This window comes from Dermacentor albipictus, chromosome 5, assembly GCF_038994185.2.
Source record: "Dermacentor albipictus isolate Rhodes 1998 colony chromosome 5, USDA_Dalb.pri_finalv2, whole genome shotgun sequence".
NCBI classification, from domain to species: domain Eukaryota; kingdom Metazoa; phylum Arthropoda; class Arachnida; order Ixodida; family Ixodidae; genus Dermacentor; species Dermacentor albipictus.
Window position 1 is genome coordinate 152,778,719 of NC_091825.1, and position 21,529 is coordinate 152,800,247.

Consider the following 21,529-nt stretch of genomic DNA (forward strand, 5'->3'; position numbering starts at 1 on the left):
AATGAATTTCTGGTTAGGAACAGGATAGATGGATGCACGACCTACTGTATATACAGTAGGTCGTGGATGGATGAATGAGACTCAACCCTTTTAGTCCATAAATGGATGGATGATTGAGGCTCAACCCATCAACCCTTTGAATCGGATGGATGGTAGGGTGTATATTATGAGCGTCCCCTTTGGAACGGGCCGGTGGGTTGCGCCACCAAGCTCTTGCTATTACAGTGAAAGTTCGTTAATTCGAACTTCAATAATTCGAACTGTACGATTTGGTCCTGCCAAGCTCCACAGAAGTCTATGTATAAAAAGTCCGTTAATTCGAACGCGAGAAGGTTCCCTCACTGATAATTCGAACTACGCTCGCCTGGCACACGGCCAGAGAAACGCGCCTACTGCCTGCACTCAAGGCTGTATTGCCTCCGAAACGGAGAAAACGGCGAGAGAAGGCAAAATCGGAAAAAAATCAAACCGACGCGGGGTCAGCCAGAAGGCAGCGGCGGCTGCCGCCTCTCCGTTCTACGTAACCTCCGAGACTTCTTGCCCGTTACGAATCTCGGAGGCTTTGCAAATCTTGTACAGCTGCTAATGTGCGGAGATAGCACGGCAAGCGCCAAAACACAGCGAATCAAGTACGTCGCAGCTGCGCTTGCAATCAAGAACCAACAAATCAGGACCTTCGCCCCCTTCACATGTTCAGCGTTCTTTTTTTTTGTCTCGGCAGTCTTCATCGGATGTGCACCTCTGTTTTCAGCTTAGGAGGTATCGGCCGTCACGATTCATTGTGATGGTGTTAAGCCTCGGCTTACGTTCGTTTCGGTGGACATCGGTGGTGTGGCACAGTCGGACCCAGAACTTCGACTTGAAGATGGCGTGTGCCCGCGGCACACGCCATCACTTTCTGACTCACCAAATTTGTGACATGCCCTACTGCTTCCAAATCGCAGTGTACTGTTGCTCTCGTTCACTTTCGTTAGTTCGAACTTTCGTTAATTCGAACTGAAGCGACTTCCCCTTGCGGTTCGAATTAACGAGCTTTTACTGTATACTGCCTAATGCCCTACCTAGGTTAAACAATGAAAAAAAAAACACTATGAACTACCAAAATTTTCTGATCCCCTATTGCGAACTGTGCTTTTGTATGTCTCCGTCTTTTGTCGTTTCCCTACTTTTCTTCCACCAATCCTCCAGTCGCGTCTTACTAATGCAATAACTAATGTCTATTGCGGACATGTTTGCTTTACCACTGCTCCCTCTGAACCCAAGGGCTTCAAGGAGGCCAGTGCATGGTGCCTAAATCGACCTCTGCGTAGACGTCTTCACATTCTAATAAAACATGCTCCGTAGTTTCCTTAGCTTTACCGCAGCAAGCACATGCTTCTTCTTCCTTCTTATATCTCGCTTTATAGGTGCGTGTTCTAAGGCATCCCGATCTCGCTTCGAAAAGTAATGAGCTTCCCTTTGAGTTGTCATAAATGGTTAATTTCTCTCCTGATTTCGTTCTTTCCTCTTAAGTAGTTACTCATGGCAGGTTTCTTTTCCATTGCCGCCACCCATGAGATTAATTCAGCCTCTCTGACTTTCCGCTTGACCGTCTTTGTTGCTGTGTTGTCCACTCGATCTACAGGCCGCATATTGCTGGTAAGCTTCCTAGTTCTTTTCCTCCACTGTGAATCAATGTTTTTCCTGTACAGATACCTGAACACTCTCCCAGCCCATTTACTTTCTTCCATATTCCTCAGCCGTTTTTCATACTCAATTTTACTGCGAGCTTCCCTCACTTCAAAACTAGTCCAGCCCATGTGCATATCACCCTGCACAGCTTCATTTGTAGTCTTCTCGTGAGCGCCCAATGCGATGCGACCCACTGACCTTTGGTTCCCGTCGAGTCCTGATTGAACCCCTGATTTATAGCAAACAACCGCATTTCCTAAAGTAAGTCCTGGAATCATTACACCTTCCCACATACCTCGGAGGATCTCGTACCTATTGTGTCGATCCGTGTGTGCGTGCGTGCGTGCGTGTGCGTGCGTGTGTGTTTGTGTGTGTGTGTGTGTGTGTGTGTGTGTGTGTGTGTGGGCTACGCAACCATGTACGCCACCCTGCTAGGGCCCCTCTAGGCGTTTCGATATCACGCTGGCGGCGCTGACATCGAGACACCTATTATTGATATATAAGAGAAAGGGGGACAAAGCTGACATAAATAACTACCGGCCTATGCAGTGACGTCAGTGATTTACAGGGTGGTTATGCAGATTATAAAGGACAGACTGCAGGCATGGGTAGAGAACGAGGGGGTGCTTGGAGAGCTACAAAATGTATTCCGGTAGCATAGGAGGCTAGAAGACAATCTGTTGTCACTGACACCGTGCATTGTAATAGCTGAAAAGGAACACAGACCCCTCACTGACACCGTGCATTGTAATAGCTGAAAAGGAACACAGACCCCTATGGCTGGCTTTTTTGGATATCAAGGGAGCCATGACAGTGTATTTCAGGAGGGCTTGTGGGGCATTTTGGAAACTTTAGGAGTGCAAGATGGAGTAACCAATTTCTTAAAAGATATCTAATGTAACCGGGTAATTATACAACTTGGGCAGCAGTGGGAGTACAGGTAAGGAATCATCCGTCAAAAGAAAGGTTAAGGAGACAGAGAGGGTTATGTGGAAAACAGAGATGCAAAACAAATCAGCATTCAAGAAATAGCCAAAGAAAATATTTACGATAACTCTAAGGGAAGCTCGTTGACGTATGAGGCCAGGACAGGTGTACTGCGGACTAAAACGTATCGATGCCAGATACCAGGAAATAGATTTGTTGTGCGGGGCGTGTCGAGAGGAGGAGGAAACGGCTGAACACCTCATATTTATTTGTAAGCAACTTCGCCCTGCAGTTGAATGTAACGGGGAACTATTGAGTTTTAAAGACAGTGAAAGTAAAATAGACTTTGAACAGGTAGAAATAACTAAACAGAGGCTACAAATATATATATATATATATATATATATATATATATATATATATATATATATATATATATATATATATATAAATTACCAAGGAGGCAGGAAAAGTGGGCACGGACGCCCCATTTGGTGATCGCTGTCTTTGAAGAGGCAAGGTTCTGACCGATGTATAAGTCGCGGGTCGCTTTTTTCGTCGCAACGATAGACTGGATTTTTTACAAGCACTGATCCAGGAGGGCGCATGTAACCGGCAAACGGAGGCCTCAGGAGAGCACCTGAGGTTTTAAAAAAACCCAGACCCCGACAATATACTATCTTCGGGATCGGCCCACGTACGGCGAGTGCGTAACGCCTGCTTCACCTCTGCTACACTGTACACTGTACCTCCGCTGCGGGTCGGCCCGGCATTGCGCTATCTTCGGGATGCGATTTTACTAGCAGGTACAGCGGGGCGTGGCGCTCTTCACGGCGCTCGAGGTTTCTGCGCAGGCGCGAGTAAGAAAATCTGGGGGCCTTTGCAAACACCCCCTAGACAAGTTGCTTTGCCCCTTGAATGTGCGAGTCTGCCTGGGCACAACGGAGGGGGTTTCTTAACGCGCGTTGTATGCGTTTGTCCCCTAGGTCGTTTATTGTTTACGCTCCGCCGCTGGCTGCCCGCGCAGTGAGGCAGTGGGCACGGACGCCCCATTTAGTGATCGCTGGGTCTGAAGGGGCAAGGTTCTGACTGCTGTATAAGTCGCGGGTCGCTTTTTTATACGCGACGATAGATTGCATTCTTTACAAGTACTGCTCCAGGAAGGCACATGTAACCGGCAAACGAAGGCCTCAGGAGAGCACGCAGGATCTCCAGGGTACCCAAGCGGTAGCGGGGGATAAAAGCTGGAAGTAGGGCGGCCCGTGGGTTGGCGCCGCAGAGGCCGAAGCGTGCCAGGGGATGTTCGCTATCGCGAACAGCTGATCTTGTACTCCCCTGGCACGCGCAGGCCTTGGCGAGCCCCAACCCTGGACCAGTCCAGGGCACCCATCAAAGCTGAAAGCAGGGCGGCCCATGGGTTGGGCCTCAGCGAGCCCCAGCCGCCAATAATGCGAAATAATGACACGTTAAGATTACGAGTAGTAAAAAAACACAATTGATTAAATACACTGTCCAGCTTCTAGCTTTGATGTCCTCGTTGCCGCTCTGGTGTCCTGGAGGCGCCGCCAATAATGCGAAATAATGACACGCTGTTTTAATTAGTAAAAAGAACACGATTGAATAAATTACGTCCAGCCGCCAATTGCGATGTTAAAGGGGTTGGGACACCAAATTTCGAGGCTATAAAAAGCATGTTGTAGGCTGCTTCCGTATGCAAGGACACCCAGAACGAGGTATCAGACGCTGCAAACATTTCAAAATAATTTTAATTCAGCTCCAAAAAGTCATTAAAAACTCCTTCTCGTAGTCGAGACCCATCGCTAGCGCGGCAGCTACTACGTCACAGAGGAGGAACGAAAATATTGACGTCATAGCACACCAGCACAAAAACGTGACGTATGATGAGTAGCGATGAAATGCCGATTACGGAGCCTGCTGAGCCGAGCGACCGAGCATAGCCTCCACTATGACCGAGCTACAGGCATATAGAAATCCTTTCTTAATGCAAAGAAGGGGTAAGGCGTGCAGACACGGGGCGCTATTCTGGACATTCCGCCATTTTCTTCGGTGCGTGACGTAGGCGCGACGCAAACAAAATGGCGCCGGTGGCCCAGTTTTGCTTACGTAACGTGACGCCAACTTGACGTTTCGCCTAAGAAACTGAAATGAAGGCACTGAATGTAGCGTTATCGGTAAAGCAAAACAGTTTTCCTCCGCAGTAAAAATAAAGCAGCTATCTCAAAGCGTATGATTATTCCGTCGAAAACGCTTCTCGCTTCCGTCGTCTGCTGCGTACAAGCCGTCGTCTGCTTCAATAGCTAGGATGCGTGTCCCTGGAAAATGCAATGAGTCATCGCATGTTGGCGCCAATGCCCTTGTTTTCTTGCTTGAGACAACATACGCGACCTACCAGTGGTGATGCGCGCACGTTCTAGGCCTCGTTATCGCTATTTCGTGAAACGCAAGTGACTCAGCCCGACTCGGCTGGCTGAGAGACGGCTGAATATCACCGATAGCGTTGCGCGCGCCAGAGATATCCACTAGAGCGACGCAAGCGCCGGCGCTGCCATCTCTTGTTCATTTCGCTGGTTTCTCGCACCGCGGGAGGAAACTTCAAGGCGCCGCCTTGCGTACATTTCTTTTTATAAATTAGAAAGATGCCGTTGTCATAACGTCTGATTGTGCGAAAAGGCATTAATCTCGATTACAATACAAATGCAGCAGTGAAAAGTGGACAACATTGCTGAAAGTTTGCTATATTCAACCAATATTATTTCGTATAAACGCGTTCTTTCAAAAAACGATGGCCCCAAACACAAATGCCAACACCACCCGAGAGCGATGCAAATACTATGAGCACGCGTTTTGAACAAAAGATTTTCGTGGCGCCAAACGACGGGGAAAATGTGGCGATACGCATTCCTCTCGGCTGCCATTGCATATGGCTGCCCATTAGCATAATTCGCGCGGCTCGTCGCAGCAAGAATTATGGCGGAAAATCTCAGCAATGGCGGCCCAGCGCAACGTCACGCATCGTCAAAATGACGATTACGAAACAGCCCTTCCTGTGACGCTCCTCACGATATTCCTTCAGCCAATCAGCAAGCTGGCATGGCGCATATCTTGGATCGCCACCACATATTCGCGCAATTGCAGATGCATTGCACTGGCTTGTGCACGCTACCGCTCACATTCTTTTTGAAGCGCTAACATCACAATATATCTGCCAAGGACCAAAAAAATGTATTAGTTCATAAAATTTGCAGCTCCACGTCACGTTTCGTCATCTTGATGAAAACGCAAAATTGCATTTTGCAATACTTCCGCTTCCCGGCACAAATTTCAAAACACGTGACCTTTCGACAGCCAATCAGAGAGTAAACATGGCGGATAATGGCGGCCGTGCAGCCGCCATGCGTGTCCAGAATAGAGCCCACGGACACAGGAGGAGAGAAGTGGACAGCACGAACGCCGCACGGCGGCCCGCGAATGGCAAACTGCGTGCAGCGAGTTGCCGTGCCTACTCAATGTGAAGGCCCGTCCACGTTAGCGGCCCGGAAACTCGCCGCACGCCGTTTGCCGTTCGCGGGCCCCCGTGCGACGGCGGTTTTGCTCGCGAACGGCGAGATTTCCTAGCTGTAGAGAGCACGGGCCCGGGACCTATTTGTGCGGCAGCCGTACGGCGAAGCGGCCAATCAGCGTCCGAGGAGTGGTCACTCTGTGCACCGACGGCAGCTTCACCGCCTCTGATCGTTCGGCGCCGCCGATATCGTGGCTAGGCCTTTTCCGGTTCACTTCGAAGCTAAAGCTTACGACGCTTCGGAATGAATCACCGACTCTCACAAACCGCAATATTTTCTTACCGTTGTTGTCGCTCTTCGCAATAATTATAATAATCGCGACATGCACTTCGAATCGCCAGTTGACCTCTGCTGGCAGAGCACGCGTATGAGCGAGCAGACGACGCAGCATAGTTTTACGTCACTGTTTTTTGTGGCTCACGTGACCAAGCCATGTTGCGTTTCCTCCTCTGTGACGTCATAGCATCCCCCAGAGCCCAGAAACCGAAACCGAAATCGCTCGGTATAATAATGCTATCATTAAATTATTTACCGGATATATATGAATCCCGCTGTGTGTATCGTGCTCCCTGAAGCATGACGCAACGTTTGAATCAACAAACGCATGAACGAAAATTTTGATGTCTCCACCCTTTTAAGTTCAGCACTACCACGCTCTGCGACTTCTGCCAGCACGCCTAGGGACAAACGCATACAACGCGCGCAGAGCAAAAGTATCCACATTTCCTCTCTCGCACCCGCTCTTACTCGCGCATGCGTCCGTCGTCTCCGCAAGTGCCATGCCCTGCTGTACCTACTAGCCATAGCCTCCAATATTTTTTTTATAATAAAAATATATTTTATTATACGAAATATAGGAAGCTATGCACCAGCAATTGTGCCTCCGGCGTCGGCCCACGTACGTGGAGTTTTTTGCTTACCACAGCAACCACACGAAAATTTCCTTCGTCGGTAGAGGTGAACAGCTTCGCTGTAATAAAGCAGGCTATGCGGGATCTCCAGGGCACCCAAGGGGTAGCGGGGGGATCAAAGCTGAAAGCAGGGCGGCCCATGGGTTGGGCCTCAGCGAGCCCCAGCCGCCAATAATGCGAAATAATGACACGTTAAGATTACAAGTAGTAAAAAAACACAATTGATTAAATACACTTACGTCCAGCCGCCAACAACACGAGCGCCACAGGTGCGAGACAGTTTATTTGACACAGCGGTCGCCAAATCGGGCGTCAGTGCCGAGCGTAAACGCCGAACGCCTGGCCGAGCGTAAACAAACTCGACCCCCCTCCACAATGCCAGCACGCCTAGGGACAAACGCCTACAACACGCGCTTAGAAATCTCCTCCGTAGTGCCTAGGCAGAGTCATATATTTAAGGAGCAAAAGCACCCAGACTTTTCGCTCTCGCGCCTACTTTTACTTGCGCCGGCGCACAAATGGCTGGCGATCCTTGCTTTTCTCTGCTTAAACTTCCTGGGGCTCTCAGATGGACTTGCGAGCTAGAAGTCTGGCGATACGAAAACAATGTACGCATTCTCACTGCACTGGAGACACGCACGACACACTGACCCATTTGTGATCCCTCTGGAGTGTATGAGCATAAACACATTTTCTCGCTGTGGCTTGAGGAATCATCGTGCTTTACTGGACAAATTTCAGGTGGCCGTGCATCACTACCACAGCACGCCAGCGAGGAGGCAGAATGTCATTTCTGACCACGTGTTTTGATTTATTAACTACGGCCTGAGGTGCCTTCTTCCCAAGGTAAGTGAAGCTTCACAGAGTGAAAGTTTTGAGCCAACATCTGAGCTAACCAGGCTAGCTGCCTGGTTAGCTCGGATGGTAGAGTGGCTGCCCCGGAAAGGCGGTGGTCCCGGGTTCGAGTGCCGGATCAGGACGAATTTTTCAACTGCGAGGCTTTTCTTTCGAGGAACCCATAATGGTTTCCTTTGCAGCAATTGCTACGATTGGGTGGGTGTCTCGTCTTCCCTTAACAGAAATGCTAAGTGATTATATACACATAGTAGTGCTTATCAGCAGTGCCCTCACAATAATGGTTGCAGATATATAGGCCATACCGCTATCAATGCCAAAAATGCGGCCAGCATGTTTTGAACACCTTTTGTACAGTGCTCCATCCTTCTCTGTAGAATACTAGAAATGCCAATACATTCTTGGGTGACTAACATGAAAGATGGACACAACATGGTGAAACCATAGCATTTAATTTCACGTGGTTCTGGTCTGATAGGGCCTGGGCACTTTTGACAAGCCTACAATCAACCAGACTCTGTAAAAGTGCTTAAATACAAAAAATCATGGTGGAATGGCACAGTGGAAGTGGTACACTATGCATGACATGATCCTTATTTGATGGTAGCAAAAGGCATTGGGACACAATACGAGTGTACTAGAAATTTTTAAGTGGTGTGACCACATCCCTCGGCCTGGTGCGTTTTGGGTTGCCAGTAGCGGCAGCACTGCAGTTACTGGTGTCTGACCAGTTGTGCACTCCAGACCAGCCGTGGCTGGAGCTAGATCTCCTAGACATCTTCAATATTGAGCGACGACATCACCGCGCCTACGAACACCATTTTGCACGATATGTGTGACAAGACACAGCACACATCAATCGGCACATTCTAGTTCACTGTAACAATACTTTGTAGTATGAAAGTATCATATGACAGTCCACACAAATTGTTAACTTAAGCTTATGTTCTTTCCCCTTAGTAGTGCCAGTCATTTAGCATGTCTGACACTACAACCTATGCAAGTGGGCAAGTTCTAATCCTACACAATTTGTGGAAACTTTTACTTCAACTTATGCTTTCATAATCAAGTTTCTGGCTAAAGTTGCGGGCAAGAAAACTCAGCATCCACAGTTATACGAAACCCATTCTTAAAGGTACCTCAAGTTTTTTATAACATACACACGTCCCTTTATGTAAATCACTTGCCAATCCAGTTCATAAAGAGAGAACCACAGATGTATGTCCAGTTATGTTTATTCCAGACAAACACTTCACCTAAGCCCTAAGAGGACACTTCATAAAAAGGATGCTTGTCAACCCAGTGATAAACACAAAAAGATGGTCACTAACAAAGGTGAAGGAACAGATATGTTCTCAAAGCCAGTGACAAATACATAAGATGACTAGAAGCGAGAGCCTAGCAGAGGAGGTCTGCCAAGAAGCCCTCCAGATGGTGAGTGTGCACTCTGTCGATAATCACCAGACTCTCTAGCTGGCAGATCACGGAGGTGGGTGCCACTGTAAGCTTTGCCATAGTCATCGAGATAGTCACGGCTCCTTCTCTCTCCATAACTATCAATTCCAGGTCTTCTCTCATCTCTTCTCTCAATGCGATAATCCTGCTCCCGATCACCAAAGACTGGTCTTGACTCGCCAAGCAGTGGTGGCCGTCTTAGTGCATGGTCTTCATAAGAATCCCGCAGAAGCGGACCTTTATCATGGAGGAGAGGAGCCTTGTCATGAAGCAATGTGCGCTCTTCAAGCAGTGGCGGTGTGTCACCAAGCAGTGGCAATCTTTCACTATGTGGCAGTAAGCGTTCATCTTCTCTGACAGGGCGACTCAGATCGGTGGCCATCTGCCGCTGGCGGCTCAGTTCCTGGGTTATATGATGGCTCAACTGCTCACTGAGCTCCTTGCTGAACTCTGGCCTAGACAGACGCTGAGACAGCTTGCTGATCTCTAATGCCAAGTCTAGCTGAAGCTTCGAAAACTGTTGTGTTGAAGACAGACCGTAGGGCCCCTGCTCCCTTGGGGTTTGTACAGGAGGGTCCAAGAGACCAAAGCTGGTGCTTGGTGCTGGCTCAAGGGGCCTCTGGCTTGGAAAGGGTGGGGCAGGAGCAGGCAAGACGGGGCTTTTCCACTGCGACTGGACAGGAAGGCTTTGCCACAAATTTGAAGGATGTTGGGCAGGTGCCCTAAAGTGATCATCAAGGCTGCCAGAAGGCTGTGGTCTGTCCCGGTACTGTCTGCTGCTTGGTACAAATTCATGTTGATTTGCACCCTGAAAAAGGGCTCTGCCATAACTACCTTTGCCGGACACTGCAGAAGGAACTGGTCCTCTTCCAACCTGAAGCAAGCCACAATGAAGCATGACATTCGGCACCTACGACAACATTCATCCTCATTCACTGCAAGACAAAGGTCTCAAATGCACTTCAAATAACCCTGTGTTATGCAAGCTGCAACCACTGCACTCCTGCAAACATATTAGTCTTCATGACCTGCCTAATTTTTTAACATCTCTAACTACTGTAAAAACCTGGAACATCAGTAATTTCTTCTCTAAAAAATATATTTGTGGAAAAGTGCTCCTCATCTGATGTAGAGTAGTCTTTGGCACAATTTCAAGTTTTGTTTAGGGAAAAAACTATAGGGAAAGCACTATGTATAGGGGAAGCAGCTGCTGCAAAAGCACAAATTTTGCAAACAGTAGGCAAATGTGCTTGGTTACTGCCTCAGGGAGCAAAATTAACAGGTCACAGCTCAGCTTTACCCATTCCATAAAATTCGAAAATGATGTTATATAATGTATGGAAGTGACCAGGAGTTCAGCAGCACTGCACCATTTTAGGATATCAGCGAACAAAAAGTGAAGCGTTGCAACAATCGAATTTCACTGCAAACTAACTGACTTTCACTGAAAACTTCATCTTGCAGCTGCTACACTGTTGATACTGAACTTTAAGATACCATGGCAAGATTTCTTCGTGAAAATTGTGCAGAAGTTCTCTAGGTATACTATTTATTAAAATGGTAGTTAAATTCACTTTGCAAAGCACAATAGCATGTCCTTAGGGCAGAGGAACTGCGCCTGCAAATGCCATAAGACTGCATAGAAGAACCACATCTTAGGACAGGTCGGCAATGCAGCATCCACAGTTATACGAAACCCATTCTTAAAGGTACCTCAAGTTTTTTAGAACATACACACACGTCCCTTTATGTAAATCACTTGCCAATCCAGTTCATAAAGAGAGAACCACAGATGTATGTCCAGTTATGTTTATTCCAGACAAACACTTCAGTAATTAACTAGTAAATTAAATTCAGTAACTAACTTCAGGAAGAGACGTTATGTCAACTGAAGTCTGCAAACTTGGCGAAATAGAATGGCCAGTGAAAGGCCAGCAGTAGCCTTAGGATGCCTGCAGACTAGCTGCAGTAATTGCAATGTGTGTAACCTCGAGTTCCCAGTTAGTGTCGCTCATTACACGATGGCATTGTTGTGCATGCCTATTCCTGCAACAGATGCCTTGGACATCTGTGGGATATCAAAGCAATCAAGCAGGCTGCTCTCAGACGAGAATCCTGACGGTTCACATGCATGCGCGGTTTTATTCTCTAAAGATGAACAAGCAAATTGAGTGAATAAAGTATGTTCCGCAGTTAGTACTACAGTCGATTACATCGACTTCATCGATGTAATCGGATTACATCGGATTATTCTTTATATCGAACAATTTCTGAACACGGTATAGTGACAATGAGTATATATAGCAAAAATTATGCTTACATCAAACAAAAATAGAAGCGACTCCCGATATATCGAACGACAAGCGGCGCGAAACTGCCCCCAGAAGTTGGCTTTTCCCCCATAGTGGCGGGGAAACCCGGCAGCGCGGCTCCGTCCAACCGCTCTCCCTACCGTGACCGCACTGCGTCGGGCGAGCCGTCAACACCCCCCTGCAAAAATTGATCCTGGCCCGACCGCAGCACTTGCTCAGACAGCCAATCGGAGGCTCTTGTGTCATAGTCGTGCAAGATGGCGCAAGTGCGAGTTGTCTCGCTGCTTCTCTGGATTATTGTGTTTGCGCCTTGTGGGCCTTCTCCCGCAGTGTTACTGTGATGAAGTGGCAGAATTTGCTTTTTGCCGTGAAGCTTGAAAACATAAACCGGGTCTAACGTGGTGAGAAGACAGATCACCCCGCTGCGTGCAAGATTCTGAGGCGCACTCTCAGAATGATCTTGAAGAATAAGGGTGAGATTAGGGCTAAGTGGACATACTCGCCACCCGGTGCCCGTGGCGCTCGACATGTATGCATGGCCGTGTACAAGTGGTTTATCCGAAATTGCTTCAGACGTGCCAGCTTCCGCATGCCCGGTGATGACTAAATTCTGATGAGTGCGATGAAGCTGTTGCCGATATTGCTGAAGTTTGGAGCAAGCTGTCAGAATTTCCGGAAGCCGTTGACGAGTCAACAGTCGACGAGTTTGTGAGTGCAGATGATGGTGTCACGACCACGGGACATCCCGAAAACGAAGACTACGTTGCCGACATCATACTGAGCACAAGTGAAACTGGGCACAATGAGGAAAGCAACGATGGTCCTTTGCCCGCATCCTCCGAGGTGATTGGTGCACTCATGCTATTTCGGTGCTTCTGCGCAAATGTGGAAAGTTGCAGCCTCAGCTGCTCCGACTTTTTAGACAATGTGGAGAAGTGCGTGCGTCGCAGGCAGCAAAATTGCTCAAGCAGAAGTAAATACAAGCCTATTTCATGCAAACTAAGCTAGTTTCATCAATAAAGTGATTTTATAAATGGTATGTGCATTTATGATGTTAAATTTTTTAGCAGGCTTGGGTCGAATTATGCCCTATATCGAACTGATAGGCGTTTCTTTTTGCAAGTTCGATATAGCCAGGTTCGACTGTACCTGCAATGCGTACTCTCGTTTTCCTTTTTTACCTCAAGGCATCAATACAAACCTACATTCGGTATCAACCTTTATTCTGATTTACATGGTATGTTTTTTCCTTCCTTTTTGTTCCCTACAATGATTCGACAGAAAACAGATTATCTGTTTTAAGCACGCATATGCGGCCCCAATTTTCTTCTTTTAATTTCAGATACAATGTGTGCACTGCTAATGAGAACAAAAGCAGCATTGCTTAGAGCACGTACTCAAAATACATGCAAATAACCAGAAAAGCACAAAATGTTGCATTTTGTAGTATAGTGAAGAAGTACTTACATGAGCCAAGTTTTCACGATGACGGTTACTTCCCATATGCTGGAGAAATAAAGAGGTGGGGGGAGGAAAGCGGGGAATAAGATGCAACATTTAGAGTATTGCCTTATCAATGCAGTCATAGAAGGCTGTACTTAATTAAACTGATAGTTCATACCTGGGTGAACTGAAATTCAGACTTGATGGCGAGTTGACAGACATTACACCAGAATGGAGTGCCCCCCACACCTGGTTTTGGCTGCTGCTGGCCCTTTATTTTTTGAGCTGGGTAAAGAGAGAACAATGAAAGGGCATAAAGTGGTTTCCCTTGGGCAGTTTGTAAGATTGCAGTAGATTCCACTTAATCTCTGAAAAGAAGCTGCAATGTTGCTCCACTCTATTAAAGTCGTGTTTTTGCGCAGTTCATCTGGTGCACAGTTCATCCATGTGCTTACTAGATGGAACAGTTTAAGCTCACATACAGTTGAACCCACTTATAACAATATTCAAGTGCCACGAAAATTCCATAGTTATAATCGAGTTGCATGAAAAAACAATCAAAATGGCGGGTAGCGTAGCTGTTTCGAGAAAACCATAACGGCTGGGAGGACAGTTCTCCTCCCCACCACCTTCCTCCATACGGCTTCTGATTGTATTGACTCTAACTGTTTAACTCTGCTTTCTGCATGCTCTGATCGCGTGTTGTTAAAAAGCCGCAGCTGTCAGCGTTCAAGAATGGCACTGCTATAATTGCAAAGAAGAGTCACAGGTGGCAAGTGACATATGAGCTCCGCTGAGGCATTGCATTGGGGGCCCCAAAAGACACCTTTTAAGAAATGCGGGAAGGTTGCTGCAGCAGCATCTCAGCACGAGAAATCCAGAAGAAACACTGGGATGTGATCGCCACAAGCCTCTTGCCACATACTTCCCACTGGCTTGTACAAGAAAGCCGCATGTTCGTCAGCTTAGCTTGCCTTATGCGAAGCTTGCTGACATCCTTCTCCAAGGCATCCAGGTGCTCCACATAGGGAAGCAGACAGTCCCTCGCGAGAACAAGCCCATGAGGGACTGCATCATGTACAGAACTTCCCGCGGGGAGAATGTTGAGGCAGCCTGCCCTACTATGTCAGCACTGCCGTTGCGGCCGTCACTGTTGCTATCCGATGCAAGCACGTTCACGACGATTGCCTCATCGGTTAGAAGCACTTAGTTTTCAAATCTATAGCAATTGTCTTTCTTTTCACCGGCAATGTCGTGCATTGCCGATGATCAGCCATCTTCCGTTTTGGTGGCAAGTCAAACGAGGCTGAGAAACAACTTCGACGCAACGAACAAAGGCAAGCATGAGTGAATTAATCCGTTAGCAGAATTACGCAGAATGAGACCCATAGAATAAAGAATCAACTGTGAGGGCCCAGCCATAGAAATGGCCCATCGAGCTATCTCGGAGCAGTGCCGGCAGCGTAGTTGGCGCGGACCATACGTGTTTCGGAGGGTGGCGTGGCGCAGGGCTATGGGCGCAGCCCATTTATGTTTGGAGGAGTGGAAGGGTGACAGGAGAGGTGTGCGCAAGGCTGGCGTGCATCTCTCACGGAGAGAAGTGCGCGGCAGCAGTTGCAGTGGCATTGCAATTGTGCAGTGGCTTGCCTTTCACTTCTTTTCTTTTCAAGGATTTCGCATTCCATTACCTTTCGGCACGGACACCCAGCAGCCAGACTTCATTGTTATAACCGATAATGCAACACGGGGACATTGTAGTAAGCTGGTTATCTCCCCATAGAAAACATACAAAAGTTGACGGTGAAGCAGCTTTTTGTTGTTATAACTGATATACTATTAAAACCGGTATCATTATAAGTGGGTTCGACTGCATAGGCAAAAAGCTCCAAACTAAATTAATGCAATACAGCATAAAATCCCAGGGTAAAAGCTGTTGACTGATTGGTCAATGACGGACGATAGCTCCATTGCGAGGCGCTGATCCTTCCGTGAAGGTTCCATTCAGTTGGCAACGCATGGAAGGTGATTAGGGGTGGACAACGCAGCACCCTTTGTTCTGATGTGCTGCCGCATGTCCTGATGTGCTGCCGCATGCCCTACATGTGCGTGTGGTGTGGAGCTGGTGAAAGTACCGGTCAAGGAGGAGAGAGCACTCACAAAGAGGAGCGAGAAACCACTGCTGCCATGTAGCCGTTTATCAAAGGCCTATACCTTTGCTAATACAGCGTCATTAAAAAAACGATTGTATACATATGTTCACTATGAACTGGTACACAGATACGACTACATAACAAGTTTTCAAGCTCTGAGTGGTCTAGGGCCCTTTAAAAATACCACGTTTCACTATTTGTGATACATGACTACATGACTTTGTGTAGAACTTTGTTTTCATGTCTAACAGAAAGCCTTCAATATTTAAAAAAACCAACTTGACCAATTGCACTTGACATATTGCACTTGCAGGCAGTAGCAGTGCAAATCGTTAAAAAAGATGAAACTTGTCACATCAAACAATGGAACTAGTATTGCCACACCAGCTTTACTTTACCTTGTTTTACACCTGTAGCATATTGTGATTTGCTGCCCAGTTGAGTGCCCTAAAACAGAAACGAAAACAAAAGAGAAAGAAAATAAGATTTTCTTCAGCAATTCTGAAATAAAAAACAGCATACATAAACAAAGACCAGAGGCATGACAATGTCTACATGCGAATTGTCAAGGCATCATGCACTGAGGTAGGAAATGAAAACACATGCCAACAGGTCACTGGCCCTACTCAAATGCTGTTCTTAGGTATGTTCTCTAAGTGTACACAGAAAAAAAATTCTCGCAACTACGGCAAACTACTGGCATTCCAATTACCTTTGTGCCACGCTGCGTGCGAGAAGCGTTTCACGAATATAATGTGGAAGCCGAATTTATTTGTGGTTAATTTCAGGGATGAACATCCGAAGCAGTGCTAGCCGTGTTTGACATAACTTTATTGCTGCCCGGTTTTGATTATGTTATTGCTACATGTGTCCTAAAGGAAGATAATGACTAGAAAATTGTTATTTGCCAAGTGAGCACTACAATTTGTTATGCAAATGATTTCTGCCCGTTCAAGCATTCCACCCGAAGAGAGGAAATTGCATTATGTGCAAAAAAAAAAAAAAACTTTTTTGATGTACCTGTGCTCAGCATATAAGTAACAAATTAACTTTTTTTAAATTCTAGATTGAAAGCATGAAAGTAACACACAGAGGACTCATGATAATTCAAACCAGAGTTGTGGTGTGGGGCCCTCCCCTCCATTCCGGGGAGTGGAAATCCCCTGTAATTCCTCTTAATTCCTCAGAATGACGAGCGTTGGACCACTCGCACTCCTAGAGTGGCTGAGCCAATACATTCCATTCTTCCAATTCTAGTAAATGAAGGCTTTCTCTGTAATTGTTGACTACTTGCATTTGTCTGCCTATACTAACGAGGAACATAGTTTTTAAGTCTTAACAACGTTACAACATTATGTAAATTTTTAGCACTTACAACATGCTTTGAGGCCTATTACAGTCTATGCTTGTTACGATGGACCCGTGTACAACAGACTTTTGGATATAGTGGACCTTAACTTGTTCTACCTATTTTATTATTGCAACAAAGTTTGCTTTTCAGGGACCGCGCTACAACGGACTATCGGCTACAGCGGACGAAATTAGCATCAATTTTTGTCAAAATCGGGCATATAAAACGTTACTTTTGCCGTGGTGACACGGGCTGACAACTGACTTGTGAGGGTCAGCCGACGATCGTGGCTCAATATCGCATGCGCGAGGGAGGAAGGTGGGGTGGAAACGCAGCATCTTCTTTTGTGCGCGAGGCACGAGGGGCAGTTTTACTCTAGCGGCTGCTGTTTACGGCATGGCTGCCGATCATGAAAGTGATCCGTAATGTGGACAAACTGTGCCCAGTGCCAGTAGCTTCGTATGCACTGTGCTTTCAACATTTAGTTCGTGTTGAAGTGAGAGACAGCATAAAGGTCAATTCGCTCGCTGCTACTGCTGCACTTATCTTGCTAAATTTGCTATTGCAATCGATGCTTCGCCTTTCAGGTGAAACTGCAACTTTTTTTTTGTTTTTTACTTTGGATGTTCGTCACTCACTTTTGGCAATAAAGTTGTTAGACATCGCAATGAAAGTTTCGGAAGTGAGACGTTTAGGATATTACGGACTTCAGATAAAATTGACATCTTTTGTCGGATTATCAGGGTCCATTGTAACGAGAGTTGACTGTATCTCTGCGACACGTTGCCTGTATTGCCTGATCAGGTGACAACATATGGGCTGCAAGTGGCAAAGACTATGCAAGGCTTGCAAAGTCACAGGTTGACTACCGATGACACGTTTGCCTATAAAATACAGTGAACAAAGTAGTCATGCCTACTCTGGCAACAGCTGGCAATGGGCATGTTGCTTATGAGGCAAACCGAGCAAGGGATATCAAGGGCAGTACAGCTGCTGATACAAGGCAAGAGATTCTCAACTGACAGCATGCCTAATCAATGATGGTAGACTGTATTCACTTGGGCATTCTAACCAGGGGTTGTGGGGCCTGAGCATCTGCCATACTCGCCTGTTCTCGCTGTTCCGGATTATTTTTTGTTTGCACAACTGAAGTGCACACTCAAGGAAGTTTTCTGCCATTCAAGACAATATGACGAACTTGAACACAGTCCCAAAAGGAAGGATTTGCTCACAGTTTTCAAGTCTCGTAAAATTGATTGTCAGACCTGCACTGCGATAGATGGAGACTACTTAGAAGGACCGTAATGAATGTTTCGTGTATTATGGCAAACTTTCAAGTTCTTGTATTATTCATTGAACGTACTGTTAGAGATTGAAGTTTAAGAGATTGAAACAGGCAGCAATCCAAGGCACTGAGGTTCAGTACAGAACAGCCTGACCGCAGATTTTTCACTGTTGCTAGGTGACTACCTGCTGTGGCCCAGTTTTCAGTAGTGGGCCTCCGGGCTTGTTGACACCAGCTCCTGGTTCTCCTTTCACCTCGGCAAGCCGATCCTTGTGCACCCGGCCTTTCACATGCTGCAAAAAAAAAAAGCGACAAGAGAACACAGCTTTCAGTCACATGCTGCACCAACGGTACAGAAAACAGCATAGAAAAAAGTCAGCCAATTCATAAGGACTTGCTTTCGGAATAGTTGGCACTTTTAAAAAATCAGTGTTCCAGCACGACACCAAAAGCACAGGTATGTATGTATGTATGTACGTACGTACGTATGTGCACCCAGGCACAGTGCCTATGTTTGTCATTTGTGTGTACTGCCCTATGTATTCGTCTTGGTCACTAACTTTCCCACAGTAAAGGAACGCATACCCAAAACAAGGAGAGAGATGGAATGAGTGCTGGACTTGTATACATATATATATATTTTTGTCAGGGCCTCATCCCCCTTTACAATGTCTAGAGCAGTACAATATATGTAAAAAGTATTTTGACATATATATAAAAAATACCAGCACAAGAACAATATACATACAAAAGAGAAATTTGTATAAAAATCGAAATGCAATTTAGTCATGAAGTGCCACTGCTTACGCTAAGAGCAAACAGCAAATAATTAAAATAAAATCCAGCAATTGCACAATATAATTTCTACATGATAGCAAACTGTTATACAAAAACTGTGTACGCATCCAAAGTGACAAAGAATGGTAAGAAACAAAATGCAGTATACAATATACAAAAAGAGTCCCACATTGATGGATATCGTTTCTTGGCGCAAGGGCCAGAAATGGCCAAATAGCGCCATGACACTTGGTGATGAATGGCAATGAGTATCGTTGAATATGGGGGAAATCAAGTGGTTGTATATTGGCCTAAAATATTCGCTGTAAATGGTGTAAAATATGTATCTATTAAAATAATGTCAATCAAAAGTAAGTCCTATGGTTGCAAAAGTACGTTGTGAAGGATTACATACTAAAACGTGTTAATTTATAGCAGCACCAGCAGTGCCTCTGCAGAGCCCTTCAGCGCAAGGGCTGCGAGGCATGAGCTCTGTTCGTGATTTCATTGCAGCTACAGCCTCTATACAGAGGCTGTGCTACAAATAGCCTGGCCAAATGATTTCTATGGTATTCGTTTCTTCTAAGTACTTGAGTACTGATTTAAAATTAAATAGAGGGTCATTGCCTAAAAAGACGACTGGATGCAAAGGTATATTATGATGGCATAAGGAAGGGAAGAACTTTTTTCTCTCCTCTTCCAATAATGGGCACTGAACGAGAACATAAAGGACTGTAAGTCTACTTCCACACCTAGTACATGTCGGAGGGTTAGTTCCAGTTAGAATATATAGCCGCGTTTACATGAATGCGACAGTGTCGCATCGCATCGCATTTCTAGCGCATCACATTCATGTAAACAGCAGTAATGCGCTAGGAAGGCGCATCGCATTAATGCGCCAGGCGAGGGTAGATTTACGGGCGTGAGTCGACTCTCGCGGAGCATGTAAACGCAGGATCGTCGCATTAGGAATGATGGGAAGGAATTAGCCATCAACATGGCGGCGGTCCCGGCTGCCCGCTTCGAATTGAATTTGGCGTTGCTTTTGTAAAATGCACTTCGTTCGCAGCAAATGATTGTGTAAACAGCTTTCGCTTAGTCTCAGGCCGCTTCGACGACAGAGTATTATGGATACCCTTGTGGTGTTTTCGAGATCGCTTCTCGTTGCGAACGAGTCAAAGCCTAACGAAAGAAACATTCGAGATGTCAGTGCTACCTATCGCTAGAGTCGGAAAATAGCCGCAACGATGACATATGGCCTCTAAAATCCAAAGATCTCGCCGGCCAACTAAAGCTGCAAAACACGTGCGCGGCTTTGCGTCCGCTACACTACAGCGTACGCTATAAGTTGCGTACGCTAAACTAAAACTCTCTATGGCACTCAACCACCAACGTGCACTCGGCCTACTACCGGAAACCAATTACAACGGAAGTCGGTTGCACTTCTCTTATACAACACCATGTGGTGCTACGTTCTCGCGAGAGTTAAGGCGCTACATGTAAACGGCGTCGCATCGCCTTTCCCAAATGCGCTTGGAAATGCGATGCGCCACTGTCGCATTCATGTAAACAGGGCTTATGAGTGAGTGCTATAGGTGTTCCCAATTCTTAATCTACAGAGCAGTACTTCCTGGTGTCTTGTTTTCTCAGAGATCCAGTTCCCTATTTTTGGTTTGATTAGGTACAGTTTGTTGAATACTTGATTGTCCCATTACCGTTGCCAATATTTCCGTAGTTTATACTGTAAAAATGGCTTAAGGTCTGTGTAGGGTACAGGTATATTAATGTTTGCATCACAGAAAGGTACGGACGTAGCCCTTTTGTCAGCAGCTACGTACGTTGCCCTCTAGGCCTCTATGGCCAGGCACCCAACAAAGAACAATCATTTGGTTCGACATGTATGCTGAGCATAGAAGGTTCTAGACTTCATTAGGGATAAAGTTTTTGTGTTTTCGTAGACTTGATATGCAACTAACAATGCTTAATAAATCTGTGAATATGACAGCCTTTATACCTGTTTGTTTTATATGTTTCACAGCAGAGAGGATCGCGTATGCCTCTGCTATGAAAATGCTGGCGTTTGGATTTAATGCACCGGACGTTGAAAATGAAGGTCCGAGTGCTGCATAAGCTACACCATAAGTAGACTTTGAAGCGTCTGTATAAAACTCCGCGCAGGAGTACTTTGCCTGGAGTTCGAGAAAGTGTAAATGTATGTGCACCTCAGGCGCATGTTTTGTTATTGCAACGAAAGACATATCACACAGGATTAGTCTGCCATTCCCAAGGTGGTGCAAGGTTAGTGGGTGACATTAGGACTGTTTCTCGACGTTGAATACCGCTTTCATTAGCCAGCTGTTCTAAGCGCACAGACAGAGGAGCTTGAACAGATGGGCGGTTACGGTGAAGTCTTGCAGAAGACAAGTCAAGTACAGTTAAGTAACACGGATGTTCATTATTCGATTTACATTTTAAAAAGTAGCAGGAGCTTAGATATGTTCTGCGGAGGTGTAAGGACCATTCGTTTGCTTCTACATACAGACTTGCCACAGGACTTGTCCTAAATGCGCCTGTTGCCAGCCGTATACCTAGATTGTGGACTGGGTCAAGAATTTTGAGAGCACTGTCCGATGCGGATTGGTACACCACAGTTCCGTAGTCGAGGCGTGATCGTACAAGGCTCTTATACAGGCTAAGGAAACACCTCCTGTCACTGCCCCAGTTTGTTTGAGAAAGTAGCTTCAGCAGGTTCATAGTCTTCAGGCACTTCACCTTAAGATATTTCAAGTGGGGAATGAAATTAAGTTTTGT

At 46.2% G+C, this 21,529-nt stretch overlaps 1 protein-coding gene across 1 annotated transcript in view; it reads right to left on the reverse strand.

Moving 5' to 3' along the window:
* Positions 1-9,164: 9,164 nt before the first annotated feature.
* LOC135902359 (uncharacterized) overlaps positions 9,165-21,529 on the reverse strand; it is a 48,742-nt gene continuing 36,377 nt past the window's right edge. Inside the window, exons 12-16 of the mRNA XM_065432372.2 lie at positions 18,127-18,234; positions 15,704-15,752; positions 13,334-13,440; positions 13,180-13,218; positions 9,165-10,274 (exon numbers count right to left, since the gene is read on the reverse strand). Coding sequence (XP_065288444.1) covers positions 9,330-10,274; positions 13,180-13,218; positions 13,334-13,440; positions 15,704-15,752; positions 18,127-18,234 — 1,248 coding nt within the window. The 3' untranslated portion in view covers positions 9,165-9,329. The remainder of the gene's footprint in view (positions 10,275-13,179; positions 13,219-13,333; positions 13,441-15,703; positions 15,753-18,126; positions 18,235-21,529) is intronic.